At 35.2% G+C, this 15344-nt stretch overlaps 1 protein-coding gene across 3 annotated transcripts in view; it reads left to right on the plus strand.

The window, feature by feature from the left end:
- The first annotated feature begins 642 nt into the window (after positions 1 to 642).
- The window catches only part of LOC121431675 (annexin-B12-like), a 35606-nt gene continuing 20904 nt past the window's right edge, over positions 643 to 15344 (plus strand). The window contains exons 1-5 of one of the 3 annotated variants that reach the window (XM_041629323.1): positions 643 to 804; positions 7334 to 7534; positions 8088 to 8287; positions 9719 to 9808; positions 14370 to 14387. In XM_041629323.1, coding sequence (XP_041485257.1) covers positions 7399 to 7534; positions 8088 to 8287; positions 9719 to 9808; positions 14370 to 14387 — 444 coding nt within the window. In that variant the 5' untranslated portion in view covers positions 643 to 804; positions 7334 to 7398. Of the gene's footprint in view, positions 805 to 6333; positions 6429 to 7333; positions 7535 to 8087; positions 8288 to 9718; positions 9809 to 14369; positions 14388 to 15344 lie in introns of those variants that run through there. The other 2 variants (XM_041629324.1, XM_041629325.1) reach the window with 2 other exon arrangements.

A 15344-nucleotide genomic window follows, 5' to 3' on the forward strand; every position in this document is an offset into this window, starting at 1 on the left:
TCCACACATAAGCCCACTTGTTCCGGGTTTTATTCTTCAGGTCTCAGTATATCGCGACGCCCCTGATTGTGCCCTGCATGACGATCAGCAAGAATGTTTGTACGAACCATCCCCAACATCGCAGATCATATTCTCCTTATATCTCGGTCTGCATGATTTTGATATTTTTCTGACAAAAATAAAGCTGTGAAAAATTATGCAGCCTGATAATGGCCTATACATCTGTGGACTCAAAACAGTAAAAATATTATTTGCAAAGGCAACAGCATTTCTTAGAAGTTATTATCCCCCAATTATCAAGAATGAATATAAAATTGTAATTTTATCAATCATATCATGTTTCGATGATCCATTATCGCTTTTATAGGTAGCTCATTTCATAATTACAAATCTAAATTAAGGTATTTTCCATTCTTTCCATTACCTCCATGCCAAATATATTTCCCAAATAAATAAAAAAGAATGTCAATATGTTAGATTCAAAGACAGAAAACACCACAAAAGTCAAGTATGACGTCAAATCATTTCAACTTTTCTGGTAGTACTACTGAGTAATAGAGTTGTATGACGTCAAACTCCCTTCTTTTTTATTATTTTCAGATGAGTCATATTGATAACAAACTCCAACAAAATCTTCCATTAGCGCACGCGCGTTACGCACCGAAGCATTTCAGCAATTCGACAAGCGACGAAAGCGTATGCTTCTTCGATTTTGCGATCATATTTTGGAATAAAGAGTAATTTTCGAAGTCACTGTTTCTTCTCTCTCAAGGATCTTACAGCATCTATATATTGTTAGACGCGGTATGTATTAATAATTCATTTTATCGTTTTATACACTGTGCTCCACCCATATTTATGCTGCAATTCCTCTACTGTTGTCCCACATACCTGTATTTGTGTAAGTTTCACTGCCGCAAGCGCGTAGCAAACCAATGTCAATGACTGCGACTACGAAGCGGGCCGGAGCTGAGGCGGCCGGAGCCCAGGATCAGGACTCGTCCGTGTAATACTAGTCAAACATATACTCTCCAAAATGGGGTAGAATGTGGTCGCAATAGCTCTCCAAATAAAAGGGGAAAAAATAAATTATGCACTGACTTACCTCGATTGTAATGCCTAATGGATGAATCATGAAGCCTTTTGACTTGTTTTGAAGCCAGGTCTATCGTGACACACTCTAGGCGACACCGCAATACTTACCCGTGTTAAGAAACTGAGACTCCACTCACGCGCATTTGGGCAGCCCTAGCTTAGAACTAAGCTTTCTTTCCGTAAAAAATCTTTATTCTTATGATTCAATAAATGTTAATGAATATATAATTACTCTTAAATCGGTACTCACCGGTTCTTTTCTTGAATTTTCTGCCAAATTCCCACGCTTCTGGCTTCAATTCTGCGATGGATTCTGTTGCCATAGACAGCTACACATGCAACTCTATTTATAAATGGAGCGCCCCTTACGAGAGTTGTTAATGCCGCGGAAAAAATTGTTAGGCATTTTGGCCTGTGGTCAAGGCGTTCTTTTGTTCTATTTTTTTATAGGTATGAGATCGAAATCACAGCGACTATTCACACTGTTCCATAATGATTCCGAAAGGAGGTGCAGCACCCCCCACCCACATGGGCGCAAATCCCAGGGGGACACTTCCCCCTAACCCAAAATAGTAGGGGCACATTATCAAATGTCCCCCTACTATTTTTGTTCTTTTATATATGATGGAAAGAAATAGGCCTACATCATTTAAATCGAAGTAAAACATGTATTTTGGACGAGACGACCTTCTTTTGGGGGTGATAAACCTTCCTTTTTTTTTTTGTTAGTTTGTTTTTGTTTTTTTTTTGCCTGTTTTCCAGCCCCTGGTCCCCTACCTTAGATTTCCACCCTTGCCTCCCACTACTCTTGATATTGTTTGCGAATCTGTTTTGTAAATTAAAGGGGAATTTCACCCTGATAAAAAGATGATGAAAATATGAGAAAAATCATTTCAAAATATCGATGAAGGTGTTATTTGACAAAAAATGGAGTTGATAGAATTTAGAATGCTTGATTTATTGTGACGTCTATAACGAGCAGTTGCTCTATCCTAAATATAAAATGCCCAAATTTCCCATTTTTAATGGTCCGTAACTACCCACTTTTTTCTTTTTGATAACAAGTGTGAATTGATATAGGCCTACTAAAATGTACCATAAAAATCATTATCATGTATTTCTTGACATTTCATTTACTTTTTTACCATAATAATAGCTGCTTGCAAAGGCCTACGCCGTCACAAAAAAACCCGGGGGGCCGGGGGGGGGGCACTTACATTGACGAGTGGATACCATGCGCGACCAAAAAAAAACGTAAAAAGGATGTCCTTTTCACGATAGGGCACGTTACCTACGTAACGTGATAAGGGTGTCAAAAACACAAAAATAACGAAAAAAGGGTATCTATTAATTCGCTAGGAAAACCGTCGTGTTTAGGGTCTAATTTGCGGGGATGATAAAACAAAATCAAAATGTTTTATAAAGGATGTCCTTTTTGCTCCAACACTTCGTGTTTAGAGTCCGATTTGCGCGAGGTGTAGAAGGTGGGGTCGTACTAAACCAAATAAGGTAAAGCCGACGACCGAAGGACCCGTAACAATAAAACATTCCTGTAATTGTTTAGGGGTTCATTTCAGGGAATATTTGCCAAGAGTATCGTTTTGTTTCCAATACTTGTTAAGGGTAGGGTTTCACACGCCAATACTTGTTAAGGGGTGCATTTTCAGAATATGGAAATTACGTGTTTAGGGTGCTTTTCGAGACCCCATGGTCGCGCATGGTATCCACTCGTGAATGGAAGTGCCCCCCCCCCGGGCAAAAAAAAATCTTACCTTTGAAAAAGATTGGTGGGGGATGGATTTTCCTCGAACGCATACCAATTTTTTTCTGCTATTTTCATAATAAACTTTAAATGAATTCAACTTTGCACTACTTAATTTTTTCAAAGACAAAATAACAAAATTACATCTCGTCATCATCATCATCACCACTATCATTAGCATCACCATCATCATCACCACAACCGTCACCACAACCATCATCATCACCAAGATAATTTTCATCATCGTCATTGCCATCATCATCTTTTTTTTTTCTTTATTTTTTCCCCATCCCTTCTTCTTTTTTTTTCTTCCAATATTCCTCCTTTTTTTTAGAGCGGCACACCGTCATGCTCCCTCACTGATTATCCGCCTCTATATGCTTGGTGTTGTATAAATTGGCGGATACCTGAATGAAATACTGAAGAGAAAATAAGGAAAGGGAAAAAGTAAGAAGAAAAAGAAGATGAGGAGAAGAAAAAAAGAAAGCCAAACAAATGAAACAAAACAATGTCAAAATTTCGTAATAAAGTCTTCTACATGTACGTCAGTTTAATAATGATGTTTTCATTGAAATGAGAACAAAAAAAGAATTGAAACCATAGGCGGCGGAAGCGGGGACGTTCCCCCCTAAATTTGTTGTTGACCCTTTTTTTTTTGCTTGTCAATTTATTTTCCTACGTCCCCCCTAAAATGTTTGGGTTGAGAGCCTTTTTTTTTGCTTGTCAAAATTTGTTAGGTTGTCCCCTCCTAAAATTTGGGGCTTCCGCCGCCAATGATTGAAACAGGACTACATTATAATATAGTGTAAAGAAATAGAGGGAAGCTCCGAGACAATAAAAAGGTTGAAAAAGAAAAAAATGTGAAAACACAAAGCTCTCACAACATGAGCATAATAACAAATAATAACAAATAAGCGAGGACAAGTAGCTGAGGGACCCCCCCCCCCAACTCTCTCTCTCTAGTTATCTATCTATCTATCCGACTCGATTATATAAGAGAAGAATTTACTAATCAAAATATTATGAGCAAAAAGCACGAGCTGATATTTTTTATGAATATTCAAAACTGATAGAGAGACGCAATCGAATTATTCGATTGCGACAAAATTGATGATCTGAGAATTTATTGTTTTTAGGAATTCATTAAAAGCATAAAGTTGATCAGCATTAAAATATGGCAGGCGCAACGCATGAGCTAAAGGTTTATAGGCATACACCGATAAAAAATTTTAAGTATTTTTGGTAATCATGAAAAAAATTGATATTTCATGAAAGAAAGCTCAAATCCCGAGGAGGAATATTCTTATGAATTGACTTTAAAAAAAACTGTGGTAAGCCCCATTTAATATTTGATTATAAGTCGAATAAAACAGTAAAAGCTGACAAACGTTCGCGTGATATTTGGCAACCTCCCCCCCCAAAAAAAATAAATAAATAAAAAATAAAAAAAAGTTTTTAACTATAATAATGATCGAAGGTAATTTTGTCTCGCGTAGAACTGGACAAATGAAAAAAAGATTGTCACTAAAAAAATGAAGGTAATTTTGACCCACGTAAAATTTGGCGAGCCCCCCCCCCAAAAAAAAAAGGAAAAAAGGTTTTAACAAGCAAAAAAAAGGCTAAAAAGGAGAAAGAAGAGACAAGAATAATTATGAACGAAATATCCCCATTACAAATAATGCTGTGATCATCATAAAGGAGGGGTCGCATAACTAGTATGAACAACGTATTTAATTCCAAAATATTTACTACAAATCTCAATAGGGGGATCGGGCAGAAATGCTCACCCCCACCCCCACCCCCCCCCCCCCCCCCCCCCCCGATCCGCCACTGATTCCAATCAATAATGACATTTATCTGCAATACTGATACTTTGGAATCAAGATACTGAAGATTGATACGCTTTACATAAATTATGAACGTCTGACAAAAAGATAATCTACCGATCACCTGACCGATCAGCTGACCAGTTCACGTATCACTTCGGAGTTGATCACTCGTCGCAGCTGTGTGGAACGCTCACCGAAAATCAACAAAAAGGGCCTGAAATGTAAGTTTAATGATAATATATTTTAATTTGAACTACTTAATTAATACTTTTAATGTCTCCCCAACAAATGAAAGTCATATCACGTAACTCCAATTTGTATTAAGGCGTACATTTACCAAAGTCTTGGGTTGGAAATCAGAACAGCATTGTCTAACCCATATTTTTGGGTAATGTCGCCTATGAGGTCCATACATGTTAATGTTTGGACCTCATTGGTACTAGGTGTGTCGTGACACACTAAACGGGATCCTGACAAACAGACATCATCGTCATCAAACGAGGCACAAACTTAATTTGACCCTCAAAAAAAGGAAAAGTTCTGTCTCGTTTGTTCTCCTGTCAAAATTGAAAACAAAATGACCAATTGATACCAAAATGAACGCGACATAGACGTCTAACTTTTCCTTTTTTTGAGGGTCCAGTTTGTGCCTCGATGTCAGGAGTCGGAGCCAGAGCTCCCTTGGTTAAGTTACGATTTGTCCTACTCTTATTCTTTAGTAGATAAGTATCTGACGTTAAGTGCAGTTTCCCCCCGTGTAATATACTAAACCAATTCATTTAAAAATTATTCTGAATTGTATCAATTATCACCAATCTTGCAGTATAGCCATAGGATAGGTCTACCTTTTTTCGTCTTGCTGGCATTGGCTGGGCTAAAATCAAGACTATCGCACAAAAATGTCAAATACCATGGGCATGGACGGATTATCACTCATTCTCGTTTTGTCATGTTTGTTGTGGGTTATAATGGTTGCTCGTAATTCAATCTGAAGTCATGGAAGTCGAGCAATCAACCATCTTCGATGTCGTGTGAGAAGTATGGTTGCCTGATTTTACCTTTTTATTTTTCCCTGTATCAAGATTTTGAACCTTTCCCCGAACAATGTCAATACTACTGCAAAAAAAAAAGATGTAGTTATTTTGGCGGCAGGGTTGCCCTGCCCCTGGATCTGCCATTTCCCCCACCCCCTTTGATCCATCCCATGCAGAATGAGTGAATTTAACAGATGTGAAGCAAGAAAACAATATTTGGGGGATTTTCTTTATGTGATGATTTATAAATGATTTAAAGGGGATGATCTACTTTATTTTTTCAGGAGATACCTATTTCCATGACTCTTTTCTCATTACTTTATTACTATGTTAGGAGATATTTTTTTTCTTCAAAATTTTCCTTCATATGTTCACTTACAGGTACAGCATGCATACAAAATAATTTTTAGTTTGTGTGCCTGAGGCTGAACATCTATGTAGATTTTCAATGATTTGATATTTTGGAAAGGGTACTTTAAAAAAAACAACTCACACCTACTTGTTAGAGGTGTAGCATTAATCATCCTGGACCCAATTTCATTAAGAGATAACTATGGTATGATAAACATATTTATCAAACCACTTTTATCTGCGTATCCACTGGATCTCGCAGTTCTCCAGGACTAGAGGAAATCAACAGAAGAAGAAGGTAGCTTTGCCATCATTGGAAACCTTGACCTTGATTGGCTGCTGAGCACTGTTACCTTGGTAATTGCCATTTAATGAAAAAAAAATTGCCATATGTGGTTTTAACTCTTTATGAAACTTGCTCCAGATGCAGAATAAAGCATCAGATTTATCTTTCTATAAATAGTGATAAATTGATAATCAGAATACGTGTAATTAGTCAGTACCAGTAATGTCATGCACACAGTTATTTCATGGGTAGTATCAAATGTTGAATTTTCTAAATTTTATGGAAAGTTGGAAACAGTTTGACTTTGTACCTGTCAACATTCTGAATCTTGTAAGATCTGATAGCGATCCAAATAGAATGAGTCAGGTGTAATATGAAGACATGACAGGTGGGCAATCAGATCTCAATACCTCTCCAATGCAGGAAGCTGTTGATTTGTGGTGAAAATGGTGTGTTTACTCTGTAATGAATCCTGGAAGGTTGTATCCACTGGGCTTCCAAGTAATTCTCAGATCATTTAAAACCATCATGGTTATTGGTCTAAAGGCGACCGCACACCTTACGATTGGTCTGCGGCCCAATATCAGAATAAAATGTAGTAGAATTTGATGCTTAAATTGAGACTTGGAATATCTTACTGTTTATGTTCTACATGTACATGTAAATCATCGTACGAATACCCATGTTTGAATCTGTGACTATGCTATCATCCTTAGATTAAAAACGAATTTAATATCTAGTTGTAATGACGTCATACATTGTAGCAGTCGTATGATTGGCTACGATTTGAAACTAATTTGGCCTTTACTCAAAAATAAAGGCAATTTATTTTAACAATGTGTTTTTACCCCTCATTTAAAGATACAAAGTAAAATTACCACCTCAGCAATCAAAAGTGTCTAGCCATATCGTAAGAGTAATATTGATTTTTTAAATGAGGTTCTGTATGACAGTTTCTCAATTTTCTATGACACAGGTTTATCAAGCACATAAGAAGCATCTTAAATTTGCCGACTGATTTTTGTCTACTACACACGGAAGATGAGCTACCCTTATCCAACCGGACAGGCACCCTATCCCCAGCAAGGGGGCGGTTATCCACCCCAGGCAGGGGGCTACCCTCCAGCCCCAGCTCCTGGGGGTTATCCCCCACAGGGTGGCTACCCTCCTGCAGCAGGTGAGATTGAATACCAAAGAAATTTATAGTTATCCATTATTCTTTAATAGTTTGATATTTTGATTTAAAAAATGAATAAAGTTTTCAAGCATACATTTATTTAATTTTGCCCTCAAATTATCCTGGAATGGAGAAAGAGGAAAAATGATGTTATGGTATATCAACTTTGTCATGGAAAAGGCCAAAATGATATAAGCTTTAAAAGATAAAATCTAGAAATTCTAATACATTTTCTTTATTCAAATTGCAAAGAATCAGTTTTCTATTTTCTTTAGTTTTCTATAGTTGGAGACTGAATGTCAAGAAAGATATAGTTTATTAATATTCTATTTTTTTATTTCAAACCAGATAGGCATGCATAGTACATTTAAAAATACATTTAATATAAATAATTCTGACAGAGACAATATTTGAAAGTAGAGCACAGGTCAGGAAAATCAATTAGGCAAGGCTTATATATAACAAAGTAAATAATATAAAGTTTGACTAAAATGTTCATCTCTTTCACTTTTAAATTGTCTAATTGTCTTCTGATTTTCCTTTTCCACCATAGGTGGTTATCCACCAGCAGCAGGAGGAGGCTACCCACCCGCTGGTGGAGCAGGGGGCTACCCACCCGCCCCTGCACCTGCTGGAGGTTACCCACCGGCTCCAGGGGGTGGTTACCCCCCTCAGCAACCGTCTTATCCGCCAGCAGCACAACCAGGTTACCCCCCTCAACAGCCTGGTTACCCCGCTCAGCCACATGCACAGGTAGGTCAATCATACTCATTCAGTCATGAAATGTGATAGAAATTTAATGTTAGAGTTTTTTATAAAAGTATTCATTTAATGGTTCAAAACTTTTTGGCGTTCCTTTAAGTTTTTGATTTCCCAAACTGTAATTTTACGAAAATTACATTCCATCATAATATGCATTTATATGAAATGTGTTGATATTCCTGTCTCATCACCACTTATTAAATTCATTTTTATTTTGAAATTCATTTTAAATTTAAGTTGCTTTCATTCTTTGATATTCCCTAAGATTTCTTTTTTTTAATTAGCATTTGTTCACAATTACATTGGTATGAAATAGTCTGATGGTAGTATAACCTTGCTTTATGGAATTTGAGATTCTGAAATGAATGGAAGTTTCACTCTTGACACTCTTGATAATATTAATAATGACACTTCACTTTAAATTCAAGAAATGATTTTCTTTCAGGGTCCCAACTCCCGAGTCTACTAAAAGTTCAAATAATCTTGATTTTTTTTTTTTTACGGGGGGGGGGGGGGGCAGTTCCAATGTTGTTTAGCAAATTTATAAGAGAAATCTTCTCCCATAATGACATTGCATCATTCAGTTCCAATTTACATCTCTTAAAGGACAAGTCCACCCCAACAAAAACTTGATTTGAATAAAAAAAGTATAATCCGACAAGCATAACACTGAAAATTTCATCAAAATCGGATGTAAAATAAGAAAGTTATGACATTTTAAAGTTTTGCTTCATTTCGCAAAACAGTTATATGCACATCTCGGTCAGTATGCAAATTAGGGAACTGATGACATCACTCACTCACTATTTCTTTTGTATTTTATTATATGAAATATGAAAAATTTTGATTTTCTCGTCATTGTCATGTGAAATGAAGTTTCATTCCTCCCTGAACACGTGGAATTCCATTATTTTAACATTTTGTGCTTCAGGCAAGGAGGTCCTAATCATCAAATTCGTAAAAATTGAAATATTGTATAATTCAAACAATAGAAAACAAAAGAAATAGTGAGTGAGTGACATCATTGACTTTCTCATTTGGATGTAACTGGCTCGTTCATATAACTATTATGTTAAAAATAAGCGAAACTTTGAAATGTCATAACTTTCTTATTTTACATCCGATTTTGATGAAATTTTCAGCATTGTGCTTGTCTGATTTTTCTCTATTGATTCAAATCAATATTTTTCTGAGGTGGACTTGACCTTAAGTAAAATAGAATTCAGATTTTGTTTTTAAATTGCTGTTATTTCTTATTTCTCAGGATATGTCTTTAATTAATACCACCTACTTCCATTATTCTTTTTATACATGTAGCTCAATTTTTAAAACGTGACCCCAAGGGTGATCTAGTTTAATATGCAAGGAAGTAATTATTTCAAGCAACCCTAATACAACTTACCTTTTACTATTTATTTCTAGCCTGGAATGCCAATGCCTAGTTCAGACTATGGTTCTATGCCAGGAGGAGGAGGTTTACCATATGCTGCTCAACCAAGCATGGGATTTGCAGTAAGTTGAATACATGCTTAATCTTATCATGTACATGTAGGCCTATCTGTTATTGTACCTCTTAACATTCTAGAGATGTATTTTGAATACCTTTATATGTATATGTTTGATGCATTTTTCTCTAATGATAGTAATGGTAATGATTATTAAAATGATAGTAATGGTAATGAATAATGATTATGATAATGATTATAATAACAGCAACAATAATAATAATTTTTAAAAAATCAGTTTTTGAAGCAAGATTTTATTCAAACATTATTTTCTTCATTTAAATTTTGTTCACTTTGTCTTCTCTATGTACATTGTCATACCTGTATTTATAACACATACATGTACACGCATGTATGTTCATATTGTTATATTCACTGATTTTTATTTTTTGTTATGCTGTATATTTTTATGTAAGTGGAGAATTAATTTCTTTTGATGATGAAGGACAGTAGATACTTACTCTACTTGTACATGCAATGCATACATATGGAACACACATGTGGTTGTGATTGTGTCACAGTCAATTAGTATGTTCTGTGTGTCTCAGTATGCAAATACATGTAAGCTAATGCATTTTTAATCAAACAATGTACACCTGTACATTACTAACGACATTGATTGTTGCTTACGCAGTGTCAAGTCATAAATAATGCTGCAATATGGGACCTCTTATACATTGTTAACAATGGGGGCAGGGTGAACTGGTTCCGTACTGACAAGAAGCTACTTATAATAGAATTTCATTAGATCATCTTTGTAGGTTTGCATGGTGGAGTTTATAATGTGGAGAAGGTTTTACGGTTCACCATGTGTAATATGAAGAAGAGAAGGAAACACAGGCAGAAAGATTGAAATGGAAAGACGAGATAGGATAAAAAGAGGAAATTAGAAGTATTCTTTTCTTGAAAGTGAGTGAAGTCCTGAAAAGGGCTGTAAACCAGATGAGATGAGCTGAATATGGCTTGAGTAGCGATGGTTTGAGTAGTAGCAGGATGAAGTAAAGAGAGGCAACTCGACGTTTCGAGCAGGTTGACTGTCCGTCTTCATTTCATTTTGTATCCTGTTATTGTTTTCCACATCAAAATAGAATAATACCAAAAAATCATAGTAAATTATACATGGATAAATGTTATATTCCTTATCAAATAATGATTTAACAAATTGTGGTGGAAATGAAATTAATCTGATTATCTTAATAAAGGTGAAATATATCAAGAACAATGGACGGTAATTTGTAATATTTTTTTTTTACAACGTAGGATGGGGGGTTGGGTGTCCGAACACGTAACAAATATGAAGCCTTCTTTTTTTGTCTTTGGATTACACAAAAGCTGTGCATTGATTAGTGCTAATCATCATCAATATTTGTTCTGTATAATATTGTCTAACATTTGTGCTAAAACATTTAAGAGATTTGAATTGTGAACTTTTTCAATTGGCTGTTTAAAATCAACTGTCCGGATACACAACCTGTCCGGACACCCAACAACTGGTTATACATGTAATACACTTAGTTTTCATGGTTACACTTGAATATCCAATGGTAAATGGATCACTAATTGCTGTGGAAATAAACCTACAGTAGTACAATGTCCAAATTTGCTAGATGAAAAGTATGCTGTGTAAACATCAAAATGTTGATCCAGCTTTTTAACATGTCATTTTGGACTGGCAATAAGAGGAAATTAGCTTCTCCATGCCCATGTGCATAGTTTGGATTTATTGTCAAATTCAGGATAAAAAGGGTAATTTACCCAATCATTATGAAAATTTGTTGATATACTATACAGACATACGCTTCACACTGTCTTCATTTGCATGCATGGTCATATTCGATTATTAAGCCTTGTATTAGAATACTAGTCCTCTGGGAGTTGTGAATTTGTATACAGTGTGTGCTACATGTAGCAAGCTAGAAGCTAATAATGAGTGGGGTACATATATAGGTAAAGCATTGAGAAGTGCTCATATAAAATCAGAATATGACTGCCTCAGTCTGACAAAAAAGAAAAACTTTAAGTGTTAAAAAAGTTCACCCCCACCGGAAAAAAAATGGTTATTTGTATAGGCCTACATGTATACTCTAAAATCACTTTGTATATATGACAATGTTATTCCCATGACTGCCTCAGTCTAAAAAAAAAGAAGTGTTATAAAAGCAAGCCCCCCCCCAGTGAAAAATTGATTATTTGCTTATAGTTCAATCTAAAATCTCTAAATATAATCAATTAAATATTGAACAATTGGGTTCTAGTGCTAAATTGCAAATTCATCAGGAAATCAGGTGTCATTGTTGATTAATTACCTGAAAAATATTTTTGATAGCATTTTTTTCAAAATTTGAAGAAGTCTTTGCTAGCAAGCACATTTACAACAGTATGCCTGAATATTGTCACGGTTTTGAGTAGCACAGAATTTTAATTTCACCCATACCAAGATGTTACCAACTCCTTGTCCATACTGAAGTCGTGCTAATCATCATGTCATGAAGGAAAATCTGGCATGTGCCTTATAATGACAGTACCATATGCCTAGCAGTGAGCTTGATACCTTCTCATTCAATCGTCTGTATCCAATGTCCCTTGTCAAGTTTACTCTATGCCCCATTCACACAATAGTGGTTTTCACTGGTGGTATTGCAATAAGGCACATACGACTGAGGCAAGTGTGAACAGCTTACCAGTATCCTTGCTTCCTTGTACATTTATTAAGGAGAAAATGTGGGATGTGGAAGTTCGTCGACCTTGTTTAAGGTTGATCTGACCTTGCAATAAAAAAATTGAACATGCAGTACGGATGTAGGCACATTTGAAAATGACATATTTTATCACACAATTTGCTTTTGTTTATCCTTTTACCTGTACATTTCAAAAAGGACAATACTGCATGGATGTACACATAGTACATGTACAGTACATGTATATTTGAATCCATAATATACTTTATTATCCTGTCCTTAAACAGTATGTGCATGCACATATCTATATTGCTTCTCTCTATCTTATTTCATGAATTCTTTTTCCTTCACAATATAGGATTTTCCTTATCCAATGGTGTGTATTTATTATCTCTTTTCCTATCTTGTATGCTGTTTGTCTTTTCAGAGCCTGAGCCCCCCCCCCCCTCACTGCAAATCTGCACCTCTTCCCCCCTCTCCCTCGTCCATCCTCTCCTCTTCTTCCTCTGTATTGAAAATGAAACATTTTAGTTTTTCTGCATGGGCCAGAATGTTTTCTGGGAAATGCATGGTATTTGGGGGAGATGCCAGAACAATGAAAGTTATCAGAAATGAGCACGATACAGCAATAATAAGTATTTTGTGTTTGTAACATGATACAGAAAATAGTCTGTTGAACATGACAATATTTCCTTGTTCTTGGTAGTATGTTAGAGATTGGTAAGAGGATCATTTAAAATATGCATTTTCGTTTCATAAGTAAGCAGTAGGCTACAGAATAAAATAAGAAGACAGACATTAGTTATTAATAGTAAAAACATGTTGTTCTGCACCTTTTAACAATGCAGACGGTGATAATTTTTTAAGGAAAAACCTAACCAAACCTGTTGTTACAGGATAGCCACTTTACATAATTATAAGCAGAAATAGTTTTTTAATAGTATTATTTATTTATTTTTGTTTTTGTATTATTTCCATTTTATTCTTATTTATTGTTATTATTATTTTTTTGAGGGGTGGGGGTGTTGTTTTGGTTTTCAGAGTTGCACACTTTGGATTGTACCGGGGGGGGGGGGGGGGGCAGTCCTTGTACATGTAGGTCATGAGCGATATGTGTACTCTTGTTTTATTTATTTGCTTGAAGTTGAAATGCATTTTCTCATGATGGATGGATACTAGTGCATTACAAATGTCCATATTATTGAAATAGTTTATTTATTCATAACGAGTCCTCAAACAAGGCAATACCAGACTTTAAACAACTCATGTTCTCCATGTGGTTTGTACCTGTACAACTAAGTTAAACTGAGATATTTTTGTATAAAATGAATAAAGAAGACACATTGGCTTTCATGAAGGCCTAAATGTAATTACGTTTGTCATGTTTGTGATGAATGAATTATTGGAATTTTTAAGTGAAACTGCAGTATTAAATGTTCAATAATCTGATTTTTTTGTTGAAAATTTTGATTGTGAATACTAGATTTGAAATTTTATCTTTTGCACAACATGTATCTTTCATTCTGCCTGACAGTGTGACAGTGAATTCTAACTTTCTATTGAATGATCTTAGATTTAAATGTACCACTATAATGCATGCTTTGTAGAAGTTGTTTGATATAGTTGCAGTCATCTGCATATATTTTTAAAGTAAACATTGAACTGTATGATGTAGATTTCTAAACTTCTAAAACCTTTCTCACATTTTGTTTCATTTTAATGTGTTTTCAAATTTAAATTTCACAAATCCCTACATCATACATGAACCTTCTTTTGGTGAATGTTGCAGTCTGATTTCGGTTTCTAAATTCCCACAAGATTTTTTTTATTCCTTCTTGTTTCAATATTCATGATTTTATTCATCTTTCTTTCCCCCATGTATCAACCCAGGTTGCTCCTTATCCAACGGTTTGTAACAATTTTACTTTCCTCTGTATGCTGAGTCCCTCCCTGCACGTCTTCTAACCACCCCTCTGTATGCCATGGAATGTCCTAACAGAATATGATTTATTGAATCTGATAAGTTGCAGTTGTGTCTAATAATTATTCGTTCTTGAGCCATATTGTTCAAGATTTTACTTTGATACTTTTATCTGTCATATTCCTATTTATCAATTCAACCTGTATTTTTCTATTGCCCCTCCTACCACTTTCTTTGTATGTACACCAGTTATGCATCTACCTGTCTATCTATCCATCAATCCATCCATCCATCCACCTATCCATCTATCTATCTATCTATTTATCTATCTATCTCTCTATCTATCTATCTAATCTAATCTTTCTGTCCGTCCATCCGTCCGTCTGTCTGTCTATCCATCCATCTCTCTATCATCTATCCATCCATCTATCTAATTTATCTATCAATTTATCTGCCGATCCTCTATCTAGATTCATCTTTCTCTATCTTAACTATCTCTGTAGCGTATGCTGATTCCCTCCCTGTACATCTCCTGACCAATGTCTTTTTGCCGTGGTGGGGATGGACTCGTAGTGGACTCAAGTTGCATTTATTTTATAAATTGTTGGCTGATGCTTGATTGCCTAATGTTTAGTTGTTTGTTTTTTGTTTATAGTCTTTGTTTGTTTTTAGTGTGCCTGAATCACCCCTAGAGCATTTTCAGACCATAATTTTCTATAATAGATAATAATGACGAAACGAAAAGGCTCTCTGTGTTTTACAGTGTAAAGACATAAATATTAATAGACATATTAGCATAAAACAAAGAATGGAATGATTGATTTTACTCATAGAACATATCCATAAAACCAAGCATAATTGAATCAAAATCAGAGTTAAGGATAAGATATTTGTTAATAACCTGTAAATATTTTAATTATTTGTAAAATTGCAATAAACCAGCT

Source organism: Lytechinus variegatus, chromosome 18 (genome assembly GCF_018143015.1).
Source record: "Lytechinus variegatus isolate NC3 chromosome 18, Lvar_3.0, whole genome shotgun sequence".
In the NCBI taxonomy this organism is placed as follows: domain Eukaryota; kingdom Metazoa; phylum Echinodermata; class Echinoidea; order Temnopleuroida; family Toxopneustidae; genus Lytechinus; species Lytechinus variegatus.